The 15,759-nt window shown below is 43.8% G+C and overlaps 1 protein-coding gene across 1 annotated transcript in view; it reads left to right on the top strand.

Moving 5' to 3' along the window:
• Positions 1–3,921: 3,921 nt before the first annotated feature.
• Positions 3,922–15,759, top strand: part of ush (Zinc finger protein ush) — a 154,991-nt gene continuing 143,153 nt past the window's right edge. Inside the window, exon 1 of the mRNA XM_043428368.1 lies at positions 3,922–4,749. Coding sequence (XP_043284303.1) covers positions 4,710–4,749 — 40 coding nt within the window. The 5' untranslated portion in view covers positions 3,922–4,709. The remainder of the gene's footprint in view (positions 4,750–15,759) is intronic.

Genomic DNA, 15,759 nt, shown 5'->3' on the forward strand with positions numbered 1-15,759 from the left:
GGACCCCAGCCAAATGCGCCCATATGGCCTGTTGTTCCATGTAAATCTATGTTCTCTGGCTATAGGGCTATAGTAGTGCCTAGGCTACATGGATGGCAAACGTTGCGCTCCTTGGCTGGGCTACTCCGGGGATTTTTTCCTTAAAATTCCGTCTCCCCGGCGCTTCGCGCCGGGGAGACCCACCCATTTACTTTTCAAGAATTTTCTTTTTTCTTTGTTCAAATTTAAAAAAATAAAAAAAAAGCGCCGGGGAGACGGAATTTTAAGGAAAAAATCCCCGGAGTAGCTCAGCCAAGGAGCGCAACGTTTGCCATCCATGTAGCCTAGGCACTACTATAGCCCTATAGCGAAGTGAGGATACCGACCGAGCGAGATAAGCGATATAGATATACTTGCTCGGGCTAAAATAGCAACTTAAAAATTCAATTTCTCAATAAATATTGCTAGTCGCCAAAAATCCTTTTAGGGGAAGTCTTATATTGTTATAAAGAAGCAGTATGCAAAATTTCAGCTCAAAATTCAGTTTCCGCTTTTCGGAAGTACAGCCCATTTTTGTGCATTGATAAAATTATGGCAATCGGTCGGTGAATACTTTCGAATGAATTTTGGATAATTCGTTCGGTTTGTTTACGTTCATCGAGTGTTTACGTTACGTTACACTCACATACGCAGCGTATACGCTTGGTCGCGTTTGGACTCTTATGGCCGGAGAATTCGCTTCGTAGCGCTGTAGCGGAGAGGAGTGGGGATAGAGGCGTCCGACTAGCCAGCGGGAGTGAGAGGGGAACGGACGAACGCCGGGCGGAGCACGAGACAGGAGAGGGGAGCGGCTCGAGCGCGGACACGAGAGCGCAGCTCGTTTCGCTTCACTCGCCGCTCGCCGCCCGGGCCCGGGGGGCGCGGGATGAGGACTGGCGTAGCGTAGAGCGTGAGCATCCGGTTCGTATACGCACTATCGTTTGTAGATTCCATAGAAATTGAGAAACCGGAGCATAAAATACGACACGTGGAATCCTTCTTTATCTTTAGTAACTAAAATAATCCTATGATTTAATTTTTTTTAATCGATCAAAAAATTAAATGGAATTATGAATAAAATAATTTTTATGAAAACAGTTATTTCATTTCCACTCACGCAACTGATCGACCACTTAAATTTCAATATAAAAAAAGAAAAAAAATTTAGGATATCGTGTATATCGATAAAAGGCACGAAAACACAACAAAACGACCAATTGAATGAAAAATAATTATTTATTTGTTATCAATATAGAATTTTTTTTCCTTTGATTTCTGAGACTCCTTTTTTGACGCAATTCAAATGGATAAGCCGATAGGGATGTCTTTGCACTCGACCTTATTATCGCCACAAAATTTGCACGTGAATGAACAATTCCAAAATTTTGGCAATTCGAAAATAATATCGAGGCAAGGGCCAGTAACAGAAACAATTTAGTAAAGCCTGTAACACAGCTTCGAGAGTCGCGTGTATGCTCGCACGCGAGCGTGTTCGCAAGCGAGCTAAGATGCAAGCATACCCCGAGCAACGCAACGCAAAGCAAAGCACCTAACGCACGGTCCTAAAGCCATGGGCTTGTCGGCAAGCGAAAACGGACAGTCTGTAAATCTACTCAATATATTGATAGTTAGACACAGCTCCGAGCTCGATACAGTTTCTGTATCACTTTGAAGTCGCGCAGGCAAGATTCCATGCAGATAAGTCGGAGTTGCAAACGCTGCACGCTAAGCAACGCACGCAACGCGTATAACCGCAGCTATGTACAGCATTACGAATAGTTTTTACTGGTCAAATGCTAACGATAGGACGCGAGCAACCGACCACGTGTGCACCCACGCGGGCGCGCTCGATTCTCCACGAAACGGTGGTACAGGTTGTCGCTAAAATTGTTTCTGTTACTAGACATTGGCTTATCTATTTGCGTAAAAAAACGGTTTTCTGAGAAAAGTAACGTAGGGGAGAGCGGGCAAAGGAGAGCCCTCCACGAAAATGTGGACATTTTTTTGTTAACGTTAATTTTCGTATTCAATCAGTCGTACTGTCGTACAATTAAATGACGAGTTTTTTCTCTCGCGGCGGCATAGAGTTAAATTTTTGGTGAATAAAAACCCAAGCTCGTTCTCGAAAAAAAGACCAGTGTAAATATTAATTTGTGACAATGAATCGATTATGATTTTCTGCGATGCGGTGAAGTGATAACAAGTCAAAGGTGAAGTGATAAGTGCACGAACACGAAGAAAAGTATGTTGAATGGAAAGTTCTTCGTAATCGGAACCATGGAGCAGAATAAGAGAATCGTAGAGGAAGAGGAAGAGCGAGAGGATCGTGGAGGAAGACGGAGAGCACGGGAATCGTGGAGGAAAAAGGTAGGAAGAAGATCAAGGACCGTTCCTGTAAACGTGAGTAACCACGACAACAATTTTTTTTACAAATATGGATTGCGCGAAATGTGAAAAATGGTTTTGATGTTACAAATGTATATATTCTGTTTTTTTTTTTTTTAATGATCAAAAGGCATGAACGTCTGGATGACGTTTTGATATTTTATGGAAATATTTTTTTTGTACAAATCATTTCGGGGGATAAATTTTCTCTTATGTAGGAATTGTAACTGATGTCATCCCATAAATATGACGTTTCTAATTAATGTCAATATTTTGTTATTTTTTTGATAAAAATTATTAACCTGAATAACCTACTTTACCAACGAAAGTGGAATGGCTGCGTAATATGATAAAAGTGTATGTGGCCGAAATGTTTTCTGGTCGATATGTTATGTGGTAGACATTTTTCAAATTATTTATTTTCATGGTACATTTGTTGCGGTTTATACATTTACGAATAGAAACGTTCTGGTATAAATTAAATTCATCTTTTAAAGCGAGTTTTTACATTCGGTGGTGTTGTTACGGGGTAGTATTTGGACATGGTAGAAATATAATGAAACGTGATTTTTTGGGTATAAATGAATTTTGGTAGAAATGTTTCTGGTGGAGATGTGAATGTGCTTTCAGAACCATCCGTCTGTCGGTAACAAAAATATTTGCAATCATCGTTCGGTAAATAGGGCACAGAGTGAATTCGTGTAATCGGTACATTGGTAATGTTGATAAATGTCACTGCAAAACGTTTACCGGCTGTAGAAAATGTTTTATTATAATTTTCAACAAAAAAAAAAATTAGCGAATGAAGAACGCGGAAAACGTGTTTTTTAAAATCAATTAAAATATATAACCTCGAAAAAACAAAATTGAAAATAAATGAGATTGAATTCCAAAAAATGTAACAGCCTCTAAATAATACGAATGGGAGTAAAAAAATATAGAAAATCGGATGATTGAAGTAAAAGTAAAAATGTAAAAACACTCGTCTCTGATAGAGAAAAAAATAGACTCGGCCGGTAACGAAAACAAGTAATTCGAACACAAGTGTTATGTGCTTGGCGCTACGGAAGCTCAAATGTGAGTGGTCGCTCGGTCTTGTGTATGTGACAAGCGGCGATACCGGCGCCGTGTGTTCGTGAAACACACTTGCAACGACGAGACAATAATTCGTCCACCGTGCGCGTCATTTCTTTCATCATCTCTTTTTGTGAATAAAAGTGATTGTCGAAAAAGAATTTATTGTTACTTTTGGGCGGCAGAGTTTAATCATTTTTTACGTTCTTCGATGAACAGCGTCCTCCGTCGGTAATTCAGTGAGTAATACGCAGCGCGCTTATCCAGCCACCGTTGTTGGCGAACTGCGAGTGGGCGGAGCTATTTCCCTCCACACTTTGAAGATTTCTCCCTCTCGCACCCTTTCTCACGTTACTGTCGTCACCGGCGTCGTTGTCACGCCGCCGTGGCGCAGAGTGGGGGGTTGTTTAGCATCGCGTTTGTTTAGTTGCCTGCTGACAGCGGCCGAGAGACGGTGCGGTGTGCGTGTGTGTTCTTTATCTCTCTCTCGTTTTTTAACTCGGGAACAAAACGTTCGCAAATAACGTTACGCGCGACGTTCATGCTGTCTCGTTGATCATGACGATTCTGGTTCGAGTAATTATCTTATAATATTAACACAGACCGCAAAAGTAAATAAAAAAAAAAAGAATAAAAAAAAAAAAGAGGATTCCCTATCAATTTACATCGTGTATACGTGAGTTTTGTGTTTCTTTATTCGTTTTTATTTTTGTCACGTGATCGGTGGAAGGATAAAGAAAAAAAAATGTGCGCGTTCTGACAGCCGGCTTCTGTTTCGTTGCTTTGTAATTGTTGATGCATTTTTCACGCTGAGCATTCGTTGAGAATAGCGAAAGTATCGTGGAAATCTCGTTAATTAAAGTTTTCTAAATAAATAAAACTCCGGAAATGATTAAATACTGTTTCGCAAATAAATAATAAAACGTAAATAAGTGGCGAATAAAATGACGACACGCCGATAGGCAAATTGTTTTAATTTTTCAACATTCTCCACTTGTCGAGCGTGTTACTGTGAGCTTTTTCAGTTTATTATTTTCACGCATCTATTGAGTTTACGTCACGTGTTGAATTATTTCGAAAAACCAACTTTTAACGAGTGTTACCCTCGATATTCTGCACGACCTGGGAAAACGGGAGCCTTTCGTGAAGAAGCTAGAGCTTGATATTTTTTCAAATTGATAAGTCCGTGTCCAGCATGTTGCCGGTATTTTGGTGATGGCAGATAAAAGAGGATGTCACGTCGCAAGCAGAGCAACCCAAAACCGCTGAAACGTGAGTCCGACCAAAAAGTACCATTTATTCTCAAGTTTTTTACTACCCATGACTCTCCTCGTAAATGTATCGCGGAACCTCCATCGCAGAGATGAAGGATTTTGATGAATGAAATGTTCTTTTGTTTTAATTGGAGCATCCGAAGAATCGAAAAACATAAATCTCCGTTATTGAATTACAAGTTTCATTGTCCAAGACGAATGAATGAGCGTCAACGACTTTTTTTCGAATTCTTACTATTTTTAATTCGTTCTCCAACGAATTTTGCGAGTGAAGTTTTTCATTATCATAATTGAAGGTTTGGCTGTTTGTCACGCCAGTAAACATCGTTACGCATTCGTGTCTCATTTTATCGAAAGCTTTGTAATTTTCGTGCTGAAGGTGGAATTCTTTTTTTCACTGGTTGCTTTTAGCTCGTGACTCGTGACAACACGGTCCTCCCGGCCCACGTGGCCACGCACACGTTGTTCCCGGTAGGCCGGCGTGCTCGCGAACGTTTCTCGGAATTTCGCTCGGAAAATATTCATCGCATTGTCTGCTCGATCGGTGTTGCAATATTTATTGTTTATTTACGATGGAAATTGATGATACGCACGATGAAAATTTTCTTCTCCGTTTCAACGCTTTCGGGTACAAAATATTTTTCGTGAAAGTTTAAAAAAATATTTTCCATTTGATTTCGATGATTCTGAACCAAGTGACAGTTCGAGGCTGCAATAATTCGGAAACGTCAATCATTTTATCTCGGACATTGATTTTTTTTTATCTTTTCTTTTTCAATAACTCAAGGAAATTACAAAAAGTATTTTTCAGTAAATCTTTTCCCATGTTTTTCGAATTGATCAATACTGCCATAAATAATTCATCGGCTGTTGAGGAAAACACGATGAGAATGAGACACGAGTGAATTCTCGCGGGCGAAGTCGATCATGATTAATTAGCGATCGTTAAATCTCAAGATTCTCCAGCGATGTCGAATCGAAGATACATCATCGCGAAGACGCGAGCGCTGTTTTCCTCCTTTGAGAGAGCGGAAAATCGGAGGTTTCGAAGAAACGCAATGGAAGTAACAATTTTTATTATATTTTCTCATTTTTAAAAATTTCAACAGTTTTTCAGCCAATTTTTCAAAGCCCCAAGAGTAGTTTTAATAGAACAATTAAGAGATTTTTTGCACTTGAACGAAGAAAATTTGAGCGACAAAAAAAACGGTGTGCACAACCAAACTTTTGTTGTCTCTCGCGTACAAAGTTGAAAGAAAATAAATTTTCAAGTGCACGTCGCGTCTCGCTTATCACTGTTCTGTTTCGACATGCATTTCGAGTGTATTTTTATTCGAATATTTCGTCATTGTTAGTGAAAATTTTGAGAAAACGCGCGCGCTGCCTCCAGGTTTTTGTCGTCCTCAAGAGAAATGAGCACGTTTCGATGTCTCGAGATACGATCGTGGTTTTAGTTCCCATGAAATATATATCGCTGCACTGGAACAAAAACTGTTTCTTTGGTTCGTCGCGCATTCTTCTCGTTCTCAAATCGAGAATAAGTTGTTTTATTGCAGAATTCAGAGTCATCGAGGATTTCGACGACAATGCAGAATGATAATTGGCATTATATATTATTGGCGCTGGGATTGAGGCGACCCAGAGAGAGCGATAAGATCGTGCGGAAATAATGTCGAGTATTTCCTGCCGCGGACGACGACTCTCGACGATTCTCGTGGAGTAAAAGTGCGATCGGCTCGACGGTTTTATGAATAATATCAAACCTCCTGGTCCACTCGCGCGGCAGGCAGTCAAGATTGCTCGAAAAACTGGTCTCGCTGCCGTCGACAAACGTGAATCGCGGAAAAGCGCGTTACCAGTTTTGGCTCGAGTCCGTCCACACGAAGTTTCGATCACTTTGCTCAAAGGTTTGCGCTTTTTTTTAATCCCCGGGTAAAAACGGCAGTGATCGAGCCTCGGATTCGTTTCGAGAAGAGATTACGGTCGCGGTATCGCGTGCAGCAAACTCGTATTCCGTAAAAGCTTTCGGCACCAGTTTAATATCTTGTGACGAATCATTATAAACGCACACAGCGCGATCGCACAGTGCGTGCGTCTGTAGAGCCACTCGCACGATCGTAAACACTTGAAAAATTGTCTATTTTCATAGGTCCGTGGCAAGTGCAGCCTCAAGCCGATCCAGTCAACTGTTTCACTCGAATATTTCAATAAAAACGCTTCGAATAACTCGGAATATATGCCCGCGTCGCGGTCTCTCGATCAATACACATTTTCGACCATCTTTCGCTTTGATTTCTCGTCGAAGATAATTCTCTGCCGAAGCGCGAGTTTTCATATTTCAAATTGATCGAATCGACGCCGTTTCCCATGAACGGTGCGATTAATTTTAAGGTCTTTCTTTCACGAACCCGAATATTCTACAAATAACGGATTTTCAATAACAGTAAAGTAAATGTGCGCAGGCGAATAGGTTGGCGAAATTTCAGCTCGGGTTATCGAACATTTAATAAAGAATTAAAGTTGTCCGGCCGTCCAATAGAGTACGGTGACGGTCCACTTTTTTGCGGTGAACGATAGTTTAAGGTCCCCTGATAACGAGAAGCACGCGGATCCGGGGCGTCTTAGGGGGCAAAGTTTTGAATTATTTCATTTACAATTTTGAGTCTTTAACACTCTACCTTGTGGAAGAACTTGCAATAATATTAATTGTGAAAAAATTGTACGGAGTTCGAACTTCGGAAGAAAATTTATCACAGATTCCGTTTCTTTAAATAAAAACATTACCTTAGCGGGATTTTGAGAAAGAAAGCATGAAAAAACTTTAGTTTTTGACGCGCCGAAAGAGAATGTCAGTCATTACGTTTGACTGCTGGTAACAGCTGATTGAACCTCGCGCAAATTCGGGAATTGCGAAAATTTCATCAAATTATTCCTGAGAGTGACTCATTGCGGTGCTTTCATTCGTCTAGCAGCTTCGCTTCTTTTCATGAATCGACCATTCCCTTTTCTCGGTGCCATTATACGCCGCCGATGCGTAAACTTTCTTTCGCACAATAAAAATGTTGCCTAGGTTATGTGCATTTCAAGTGTCACCGGTACCGAGTCAATCATTAACTAGTCAAGTTGAAGTATAATCTTTATCTTTTATCATATTTTTAAAGCATTTTCTTATGTTCTTACGATGAAAACATGCTCAATGTAAATGTTTATTAATTTTATTAACAAGTTAGGCTTGAAATAAATCGACATAAAGTAGTTACAAAGTTGACTAGTTACAGTGAAAAATCGTAGAATTTCTACGGGAGCTTACGGAGATTCCATCATCACCACATTTATACTCACTAATTCATATGATAAATGCAAGTTGGAAAAATGACAGAAGCAAAAGCTTTTCCTATATAACCAGGAGTTCTCCGAGGTTAGGAGTCAGTCGAAATTTCGAGCGCCTCAATCAGCGCGACCAAAAAATACGGTCATGCGAAAAGAATAGACGACGCTGAAGTTTGCGTAATAACGTTGGAGTCCAACGAAATTGACGAAAAAGACATTTGTTATTTCACGAAGTGTATTGGTGTAATTATAATTGTAAGTTGAAAAACTACGAATTGCAAATTCGGTATTAAACAAAATTGGAGAATTACTGTAATTATTGGAGAATTATTTTAGGTCTTTTCGTTAGACTCCAACGTTGCGAACTTCAGCGTCGTGAAGAATGGCTTAACGATTTTTTCCATATTATTGTCGATAATTAATCAGGAAATTGGAATCTCGCGTGGATGAGTTTAACTCGTGAGTTAACGCGCGCAAAGTAACAGCATTGAAACGAAGAAAATATGGAATTTTATTGCATCGACAACTGCAAATGAAATATCCCCGCGCAACGCTAAAAAACTGTGTCGAGAGTCGGTTTTTCGTTTCTGAATAAATGAATAAATAAATAAGGATTATCAGTCGTTAAAACAAATAGCACACAGAAGCTCGCATAACGCGAGTGAGCGATTGAATTGAATAATAGCTTTTTCTCGCTGACTCGCTTACGAATAGACGCTCGTACGTGCGTTAATTAGTTCCGCGTTTCCCGAGAGTCGAGCCAGGGTGTGAGTTAACAACCTCCGCGCGTTTAATGTCGCGTAGCTCCAATTACCCTCGAAGCGAATAAACTTTACGCTTCGCCTCCGAATACCCGAACGATTTGTGACGAAAACGTTTGAGCCGATCGTTACGCGCGTCCACCTGTTTTTACATCGACGTTCGCCTCGCCGGGGAACGATCAAAATTTGAGATTCCAGTGATTTCATTTATTCCTTTGCAGTCGATGAAATTTTTCGGAAAATGTGAAGCGAGCGATCGCGAACGATCTCGGAGGATCGTCCATCTTTCGTTACCTCGTTACCTCTATCAAATCCTATAGAAACAGTGTCGAAAGACCTTTCCAATCGGCCCCCAAAGACCGTTCTAATCGCGAATAATTACACGGCGTACAAACGAACGAACGAAATTCTTCGAATCAAATAATCTCCCGAATGCGCACTGGAATAACGAAAAAATGTAAACAATTTGATTGAAAGTACCTTAAAAAATGAGAAACTTGTGTGCGTCCTTGCGCCAAGTTGTCCCGCACGCTCCCATAAAAACAACGAAAGCTCGGCATAAAAGCGCCAGAAAGTATCGAATTGGACAAAAGGCCGAAAGAAAGAAGGCAACGAATGACATAAATTTCAAATTTCCTTGCGCATCCCAAGCCCGATGTATCTCCCTGCTATCTTGTGATGTTTCCGCAAGAGAGGGGAGAGCCAGAAAGCAAGAAAGATGGAGAGAGACACGAAGAAAGAGAGGAAGAGAAAAGATTACGATACTCGAGCGAGTGGCGAGAGGCTCGAGGAAAGGAGAAAAAGGACCCCGTGCGGTGAGCCAGCAATCACCCCCCGTCGCGCGCCAGCGTCAAATTAATAACCGATGATTTTATAGAATGCTTTATTGAATCGTGTTCACAGTAAATAATATCTCAGCACACCATCTTCGGAGTGAGAGCAACGAGAGAAAAATGACGAGGGGAGGAGGCGAGTCGGGCTCAAAGGGGGAGGGGGCCGAGAGAGAAAATGAAAGGAATAATAAAAATAGGCGTGTGTCGAAACGTTGCGAAGTAGATATGTATTTGCCTTTATACATAATTATATATACACATAAAATTTCTTGGTGTACGCGTACAGATATAAAAGGCGCTCTCGTTGCTGTCTGGTCTCGTTTCTAAGATACTTCTTGCCGATTTGCCTGTTAAAGACAGCTCTTCACTGTGTATATGCATCCCGACGTAGTGCACACTTCGGTAAGCTCAAAAGCGGGGAATCTCACGCTCGTCACTCTCGCCGCGAGACTCGGGCCTCAATCTCAGCTCTTACAGTTGCTGCATTTTTTATTTCCACTGATTTTACTCCCGGCGGGAAGTTTATGGCGTATGCCTCTGGCCGCATCAGCCCCCGTCAAGCCTCTCACGGTTCGTTTGACTCCGCGGTGATAAGGTGTCCTACGCGTTCTTGCCCAGCATCTTCTCCTCTCGTTGACGCATCCTCCGATTCACACTCGCGAATTTCTATCGGGACGAATAATATTGTTGCCACCAAACGGACGGAGCAAAAATATTGGCGGAAGGATCGTGAGAAATGGTCACAACGTCGTGCTCGGTGCTAGTTTTTATAATTTAATTTACAGATTAATTATTCCAGCATCGCAAATTTCGTTAGATTTAACCGAGAATTTTCATCTTCGGCCAATGTGAGAGGTTGATCGCATGGTTACGCCAACGGATATTCGTAACGCAGAGGCAATCGTCGATTTCTGGCTCAACGAATGGGCTCCGTTTGCGGACAGTTGTCGGGAGAACTTTTAACCGCTTGTCTCTTCCCAGCTGTTTTATCTCGCGTTTGAGGAAAAGCGAGTGTGGCTGATTATGAGGTTGACGAAACGAGGATGAAAGAGCACAGAGAAAAGCGGCGCGACGAGCAGAGGAAAAAGGAACGCAGAGAATAGAAATTCTCGCGAGGTGACGTTAAAGGAAGGGACCCCATCAGGACTCCCGGAGATGCTCTCCTCGGTCCTTTCGGACTCTATATTCTCTCCTCTCCCTTCCTCTCTCTCTCTCTCTCTCTCTCGTCGCTTATCTCTCGCCCCGGCTTCCCTTATTTCTTCGGGTTTCACCGCGCTCGGCAAAAGCGAACGCATGAATCTGTTGCTGCGCGTCTCGCTGATGCGGTTGCACCGGTAGCGATTTTTATTCCCCTCTTTCTACACGTGTGTGTGCGCATGTGTGCGCGTGTTTCTTTTTTCTCGTAGATTTTTATATCCTTTTGTTTCGTTTTTTTCTTTCAAGTATACGCGGCCATCGCAGATGTCTCACCAGAACGCGCCGCGCTCCGCGTACACACTCTTTCCTTTCTTCTTTATCTGACTCTCTCGTCTTCTTATTCCGTGGTCCCGGTGCTCTTCTTCGTTCTTGCTCACTCTCCTTCGCCGCCATCGCCTCCTCCTCCTTCTTATTTCTCGCGAAGGCAAAGAGAGCGCGGTGAAAACGTATATCGTTTCCCCTGATCTCGCCTAGTTAGCCCTCTTTGCGTTTTGTGCACCTTCTGCTGCTGCAGCTCCTCCTCCTCCTCCTCCTCCGTCTTTTTATTCCGCCTCGCATACTTTTTTTCTCATCTTTTCTTATTCTCGTTCTTCCTTCTCGTCCGCCTCCTCCCCGCGTCAGCATACGCAACCTTCTTTTTCCTCTCTCATCCTGCTCCTTCCTCTTTGCTCAACCCGCGCGCCTCGCCTGCTTCTATCACGAATTGTCTCGCGCGCTTCAACAACCTACACGATTCTCTAAAGATTCCAAAATGATTGTAAAATGATTTTCTCCACTTGTTTCACCGCGCGGATCGGCCGCCGCGCGCGGCTCAACCGATTTATGGAAATGGACTCGGTGTATCTTGTTCGATTTGTGCGGCTCGCTCGTCGCTCCGCTTTTTTATCCTCTCCGAAACGCGGCATGCCTCGTTATTTTAAACGGGAATTCGATTGGGCTCGTGTGACGCGAGTGCCTTTTCTTTAATACCGATCTTTTCGCGGACGAACACCAGACTAATTACTCCGATCGAATAAAAATAACGTGCGTCCGAACAATCATTCGATTCTATTCAATGAAATTTCATCGTATCGCGATAAAAAACACACGTAGACACACAAAAAAGAGAGGAGAAGTTGAATTTTTTATCCTTCCCTTTGTCTCATCGCCGCAGCAATGAACTTCGGCGGGAGTTTCCTTCCTGCTGGTCATTTGCTCTTTGCGCTCCGCGCCCACCGCGCCGCAGCGGACAAAAATTATCGACTCGCTGAACGTAATGCATGTTCACCGATTGTTTTTACCAGGACAATTGGTTTACTGCTTTGGCTTCGTGATCCCTCGAACGTGAATACATCGCACATTTATCCATATAAAATACATTTATATACACGCGCGGCGAGCGGAGCGACGGGGCTCATAAATACCGTCGACGAGAGCTGCCGCTGCTCTCGGAGGTCCTCCCCTGCATGCGCGCACTCCTATGCCATATAGTTAGCAAACATACACCGGTGTATGAGAAGGAGGAAGGAGACGCGACGGGAAGATGCGAGCGAGCGAACCGTCCGCGGAGAAGACACCGCGTGAGGAGCCCGCGGAAGGGCAAAAATAAAGGCGAAATGGCGCGCGGACTCGCGCGCCTCTTTTCTCTCTTGCAGTGAGAAACGTGCGCCTCCGTGAGACGTTGTACATCGCCGCTTTCTCTGCCTCGCTCTCTCCCTCGATATCTCTCGGTCCAGCGGTTCGTTCCTCTTCCTCTCGCTCTTTCAGTTGGCTTCTCTCTCTCTCTCTCTCTCCCTCGCATTGCTTGTGGAAAAGGGGAAAGAGTCGACGGCGAGCCGACGAAGGGCGAGCCTACAAATTGCTACACCGCATTGTGGTGTCACTCCAGGACTCTCGCGACACGGCCATGGCATCATTGGAATGGTGTTCGAGGTGCTTCCCTCCTTTTTCTCAATCTTCTCGTCCTCCTTTCCTCGTTTATCCATACCGTCTTCTCCCTTTCTCACCATCCTTTTCTTGCTTCTTCCTCTCCACCTTCACTCTCGTTTCTTCTTCCCCCGGCACGAGATGCTGCGTCCGAAGAGTCCGTTATTCTCGCATCCAGGATCCTCGTCTTTTTTTCATTCCTCTCTCTCTCTCTCTCTCTCTCTCTCACTCTCTTTCTTTCTGAACGCTTCCCACTTAACTCAGCGATCCGACACGCATCTCTGTCCTGTTAAAAGCCCTCGGACTGTCGCTCGCCCAGGTTACGACGGATTAAGCTCGAACGTGACCGTTTTTTTTTTACGGAGGAGACGTACCTCTCGATCCTGAATCGTCGGTTCAACAATATAAATAAAATCAATAAAAAGCGATATAAAGAGGAAACAAAAGCCGAGAAATATTTTCCATCGTCAATGAAGAACCGTTTTCTCGTCCCTCCTAAATCCTCGTTTCAATATTTCCCAGCCTCCCGTGTCGCAAAAGCTATTGATAACCGCGGGAGCCGAACAAATGAGCGAGGGAGAAACGGGGCACGAAAAATAGATAAAGAGAAGCGGCATCGATCGCGAACAAACGAAGCGGGATCACAAAAATTTTCCACTCTCTTTCACTTTTCCTCTTTATGTATGCGCGCACGGACCTCTCGCTCTTTCTCTCTCTCTCTCTCATGCTCGCTCCCTCATTTGTTCCCGATACGGTACATTCCGTAGATATTAAACACGTTCGTTACAAAGCCCATTGAATCCATTGGAACATCAGCACCCGCCCAAAAGGCAAATGCACAAATAAACGCAATGATATCGCGAGAGTTTAGTGAGCAACGAGCCTTGCATTCTCGTCCATAATGTTGTGCCTTCGAACTCTCTCTCTCTCTCTCTCCCTCTCCTTCCCTCCATAATCGCGTTCCCGTGTGCACCAATGTGTGGATAATCCCGCCGCGTGATGCTTTTGATCGACGGATCGACGAATGCAAAGTCAACATTTATATACGAACATATAACACACATAATCCGTTTGCGCACTCGCACATTCGTATGATTCCACGTTTATTTACGAGTGTGTGCGTGCGTCGGCCGTGTGCACATACACGAGCTACGTGACTGCAGGACGGTCTCGAAATCTCGTATCAGCTGGCTATCGAGCTCATTACGCTAATATTCACTCGAAATGCCGGCCGATACGCGAGTATCTCGATCGTGCTCCGCGCTCCGTAAAGGCCTTTTCGCGATTCGACCGATCCGCTATTTCTACCCCTTCCTCCTCTCTCCTTTTCCGGGCCCTCTTTGTCCCGTGTATATCACACTTTATGCATTTGCTCGATGCTTCATATTATTGTACTTGGCTTAACGTCCGCGTGTGTTGGCCGATGTTCCCATACCTGGAAGCACCGACGTGTGTGCAGTGTGCGCCCATCAGGCCGCGATCCTCCGACATTTTAACCATTTATCGAAATTCATCTACGATTATAAACGGCGCGAGGAAAACTACTGCGTTTATTCGCGTCCATTAAACGCGCGCAGCTTTTCTCTAATATCGGAAACTTTTTTTATCAAGTGCGTGCTGGGAGATAAAATTGTGGCCGCGCGGGGGCCACCAATTGCTTTGGCGGAGAATCGCTTTCGAAGGATTCTACGAAAACCCATTTTCATTAATAATCGATGCACCTTCTCGCATTTCCCCGTGTTAATGCGATTATTTCGAAAAGTTCGATCGCTCCCCTTGCATATCCTTTTCCCCCGTGATTTCGCGACCGATCACAGTGCTCCCCCCCCCCCCCCCCCCCCTCCCCGGAAAAGAAAATGAGAAAAGAGCCCAAGGTGTTGGCAGCATCGCCGAGATGTTTGTCGAGCAAATACTCGAGAAGCTCTCGCGGTGCACACGCGAGACAGACCGAGATGGAGGCAACGGCAAAGAAAAGAGAGAGAGCGAGAGAGAGAGAGCAGGCAATTAGGTCCCGCACCGCCGACACGGCGCGCGTGCCGCTGTTTGTCCGACCAAACAAGATATTGTTGTACCAGATACCACCGCCCCTTCCTCATTCTCCCACTCCCCGTTCTCTTCCTCCGCGTGTTTCCTCTCGTTCTCTCACCGCGTATCTCTCCCGCGCCTCTTTCTCTCGTGTATTCAGCTTCGCAGCCCCCCACATGTTACCGCGGCGCGGTGTGCTCACTAATACGTGCGTCCGTGTAAATACGGGGCTGCTGCTGTGGGTGTGCGCACTTGACTGTGCCCATTGTGCACACACCGTTATCACAATCCGGAGCGAGGGGTTAACCAATCGGGAAACTAGACACAACGACCGTAGACTGACTACCGCTCGTTAAATAGCTCAGTTTAGAGATCGTAAGAGAGACCACCTGTTCTATTCCCTTTCTCGAGGTGGGCGCCGCGTACCTTCCAATATGTTTACACTGCGTATCAATCTTTCGTGCTCTCACCTTTTGGTGGAAACGACCCTGAAGTTTGAAGCGTTCGAATCCAATTAAGTGAACGAAAAAGAGGATTTTTCATTCGTCATTTTTTTATTTAACGAGAACCATTGGTGTGGCTTGAAGAATTACGAATTGGGCATTCGGCAGGGAACAAAATTAGAGATTTACTGAAATTATTCGAGAGTTGTTCACGTCATTTCGTTGGACTCGGACGTTGAAAATTTCAGCGTCATTTGGCGGGGGCTGCAATTTTAATTTTTATTTAATATTTTTTATTATTCTTAACTAATATTAATTCGTATATTATTCCAGTGTTTTTTGTACTTTTGTGATAATTTTACGACTATTCTGTACTTCTGGTTGCGATTATAAGTGCTGCTGCGCGTCCAGTAATTTCTTTATGTTTCGTAACAGTATTTTTTTTACTCATGCAGTCGCCCTGTGATTTGAGAAGCTTTTTCGATTGGTGCGGAGCTTCTGGTTCTTCCGTTAA

The sequence above is a fragment of the Venturia canescens genome, chromosome 9 (assembly GCF_019457755.1).
Source record: "Venturia canescens isolate UGA chromosome 9, ASM1945775v1, whole genome shotgun sequence".
In the NCBI taxonomy this organism is placed as follows: Eukaryota; Metazoa; Arthropoda; class Insecta; order Hymenoptera; family Ichneumonidae; genus Venturia; species Venturia canescens.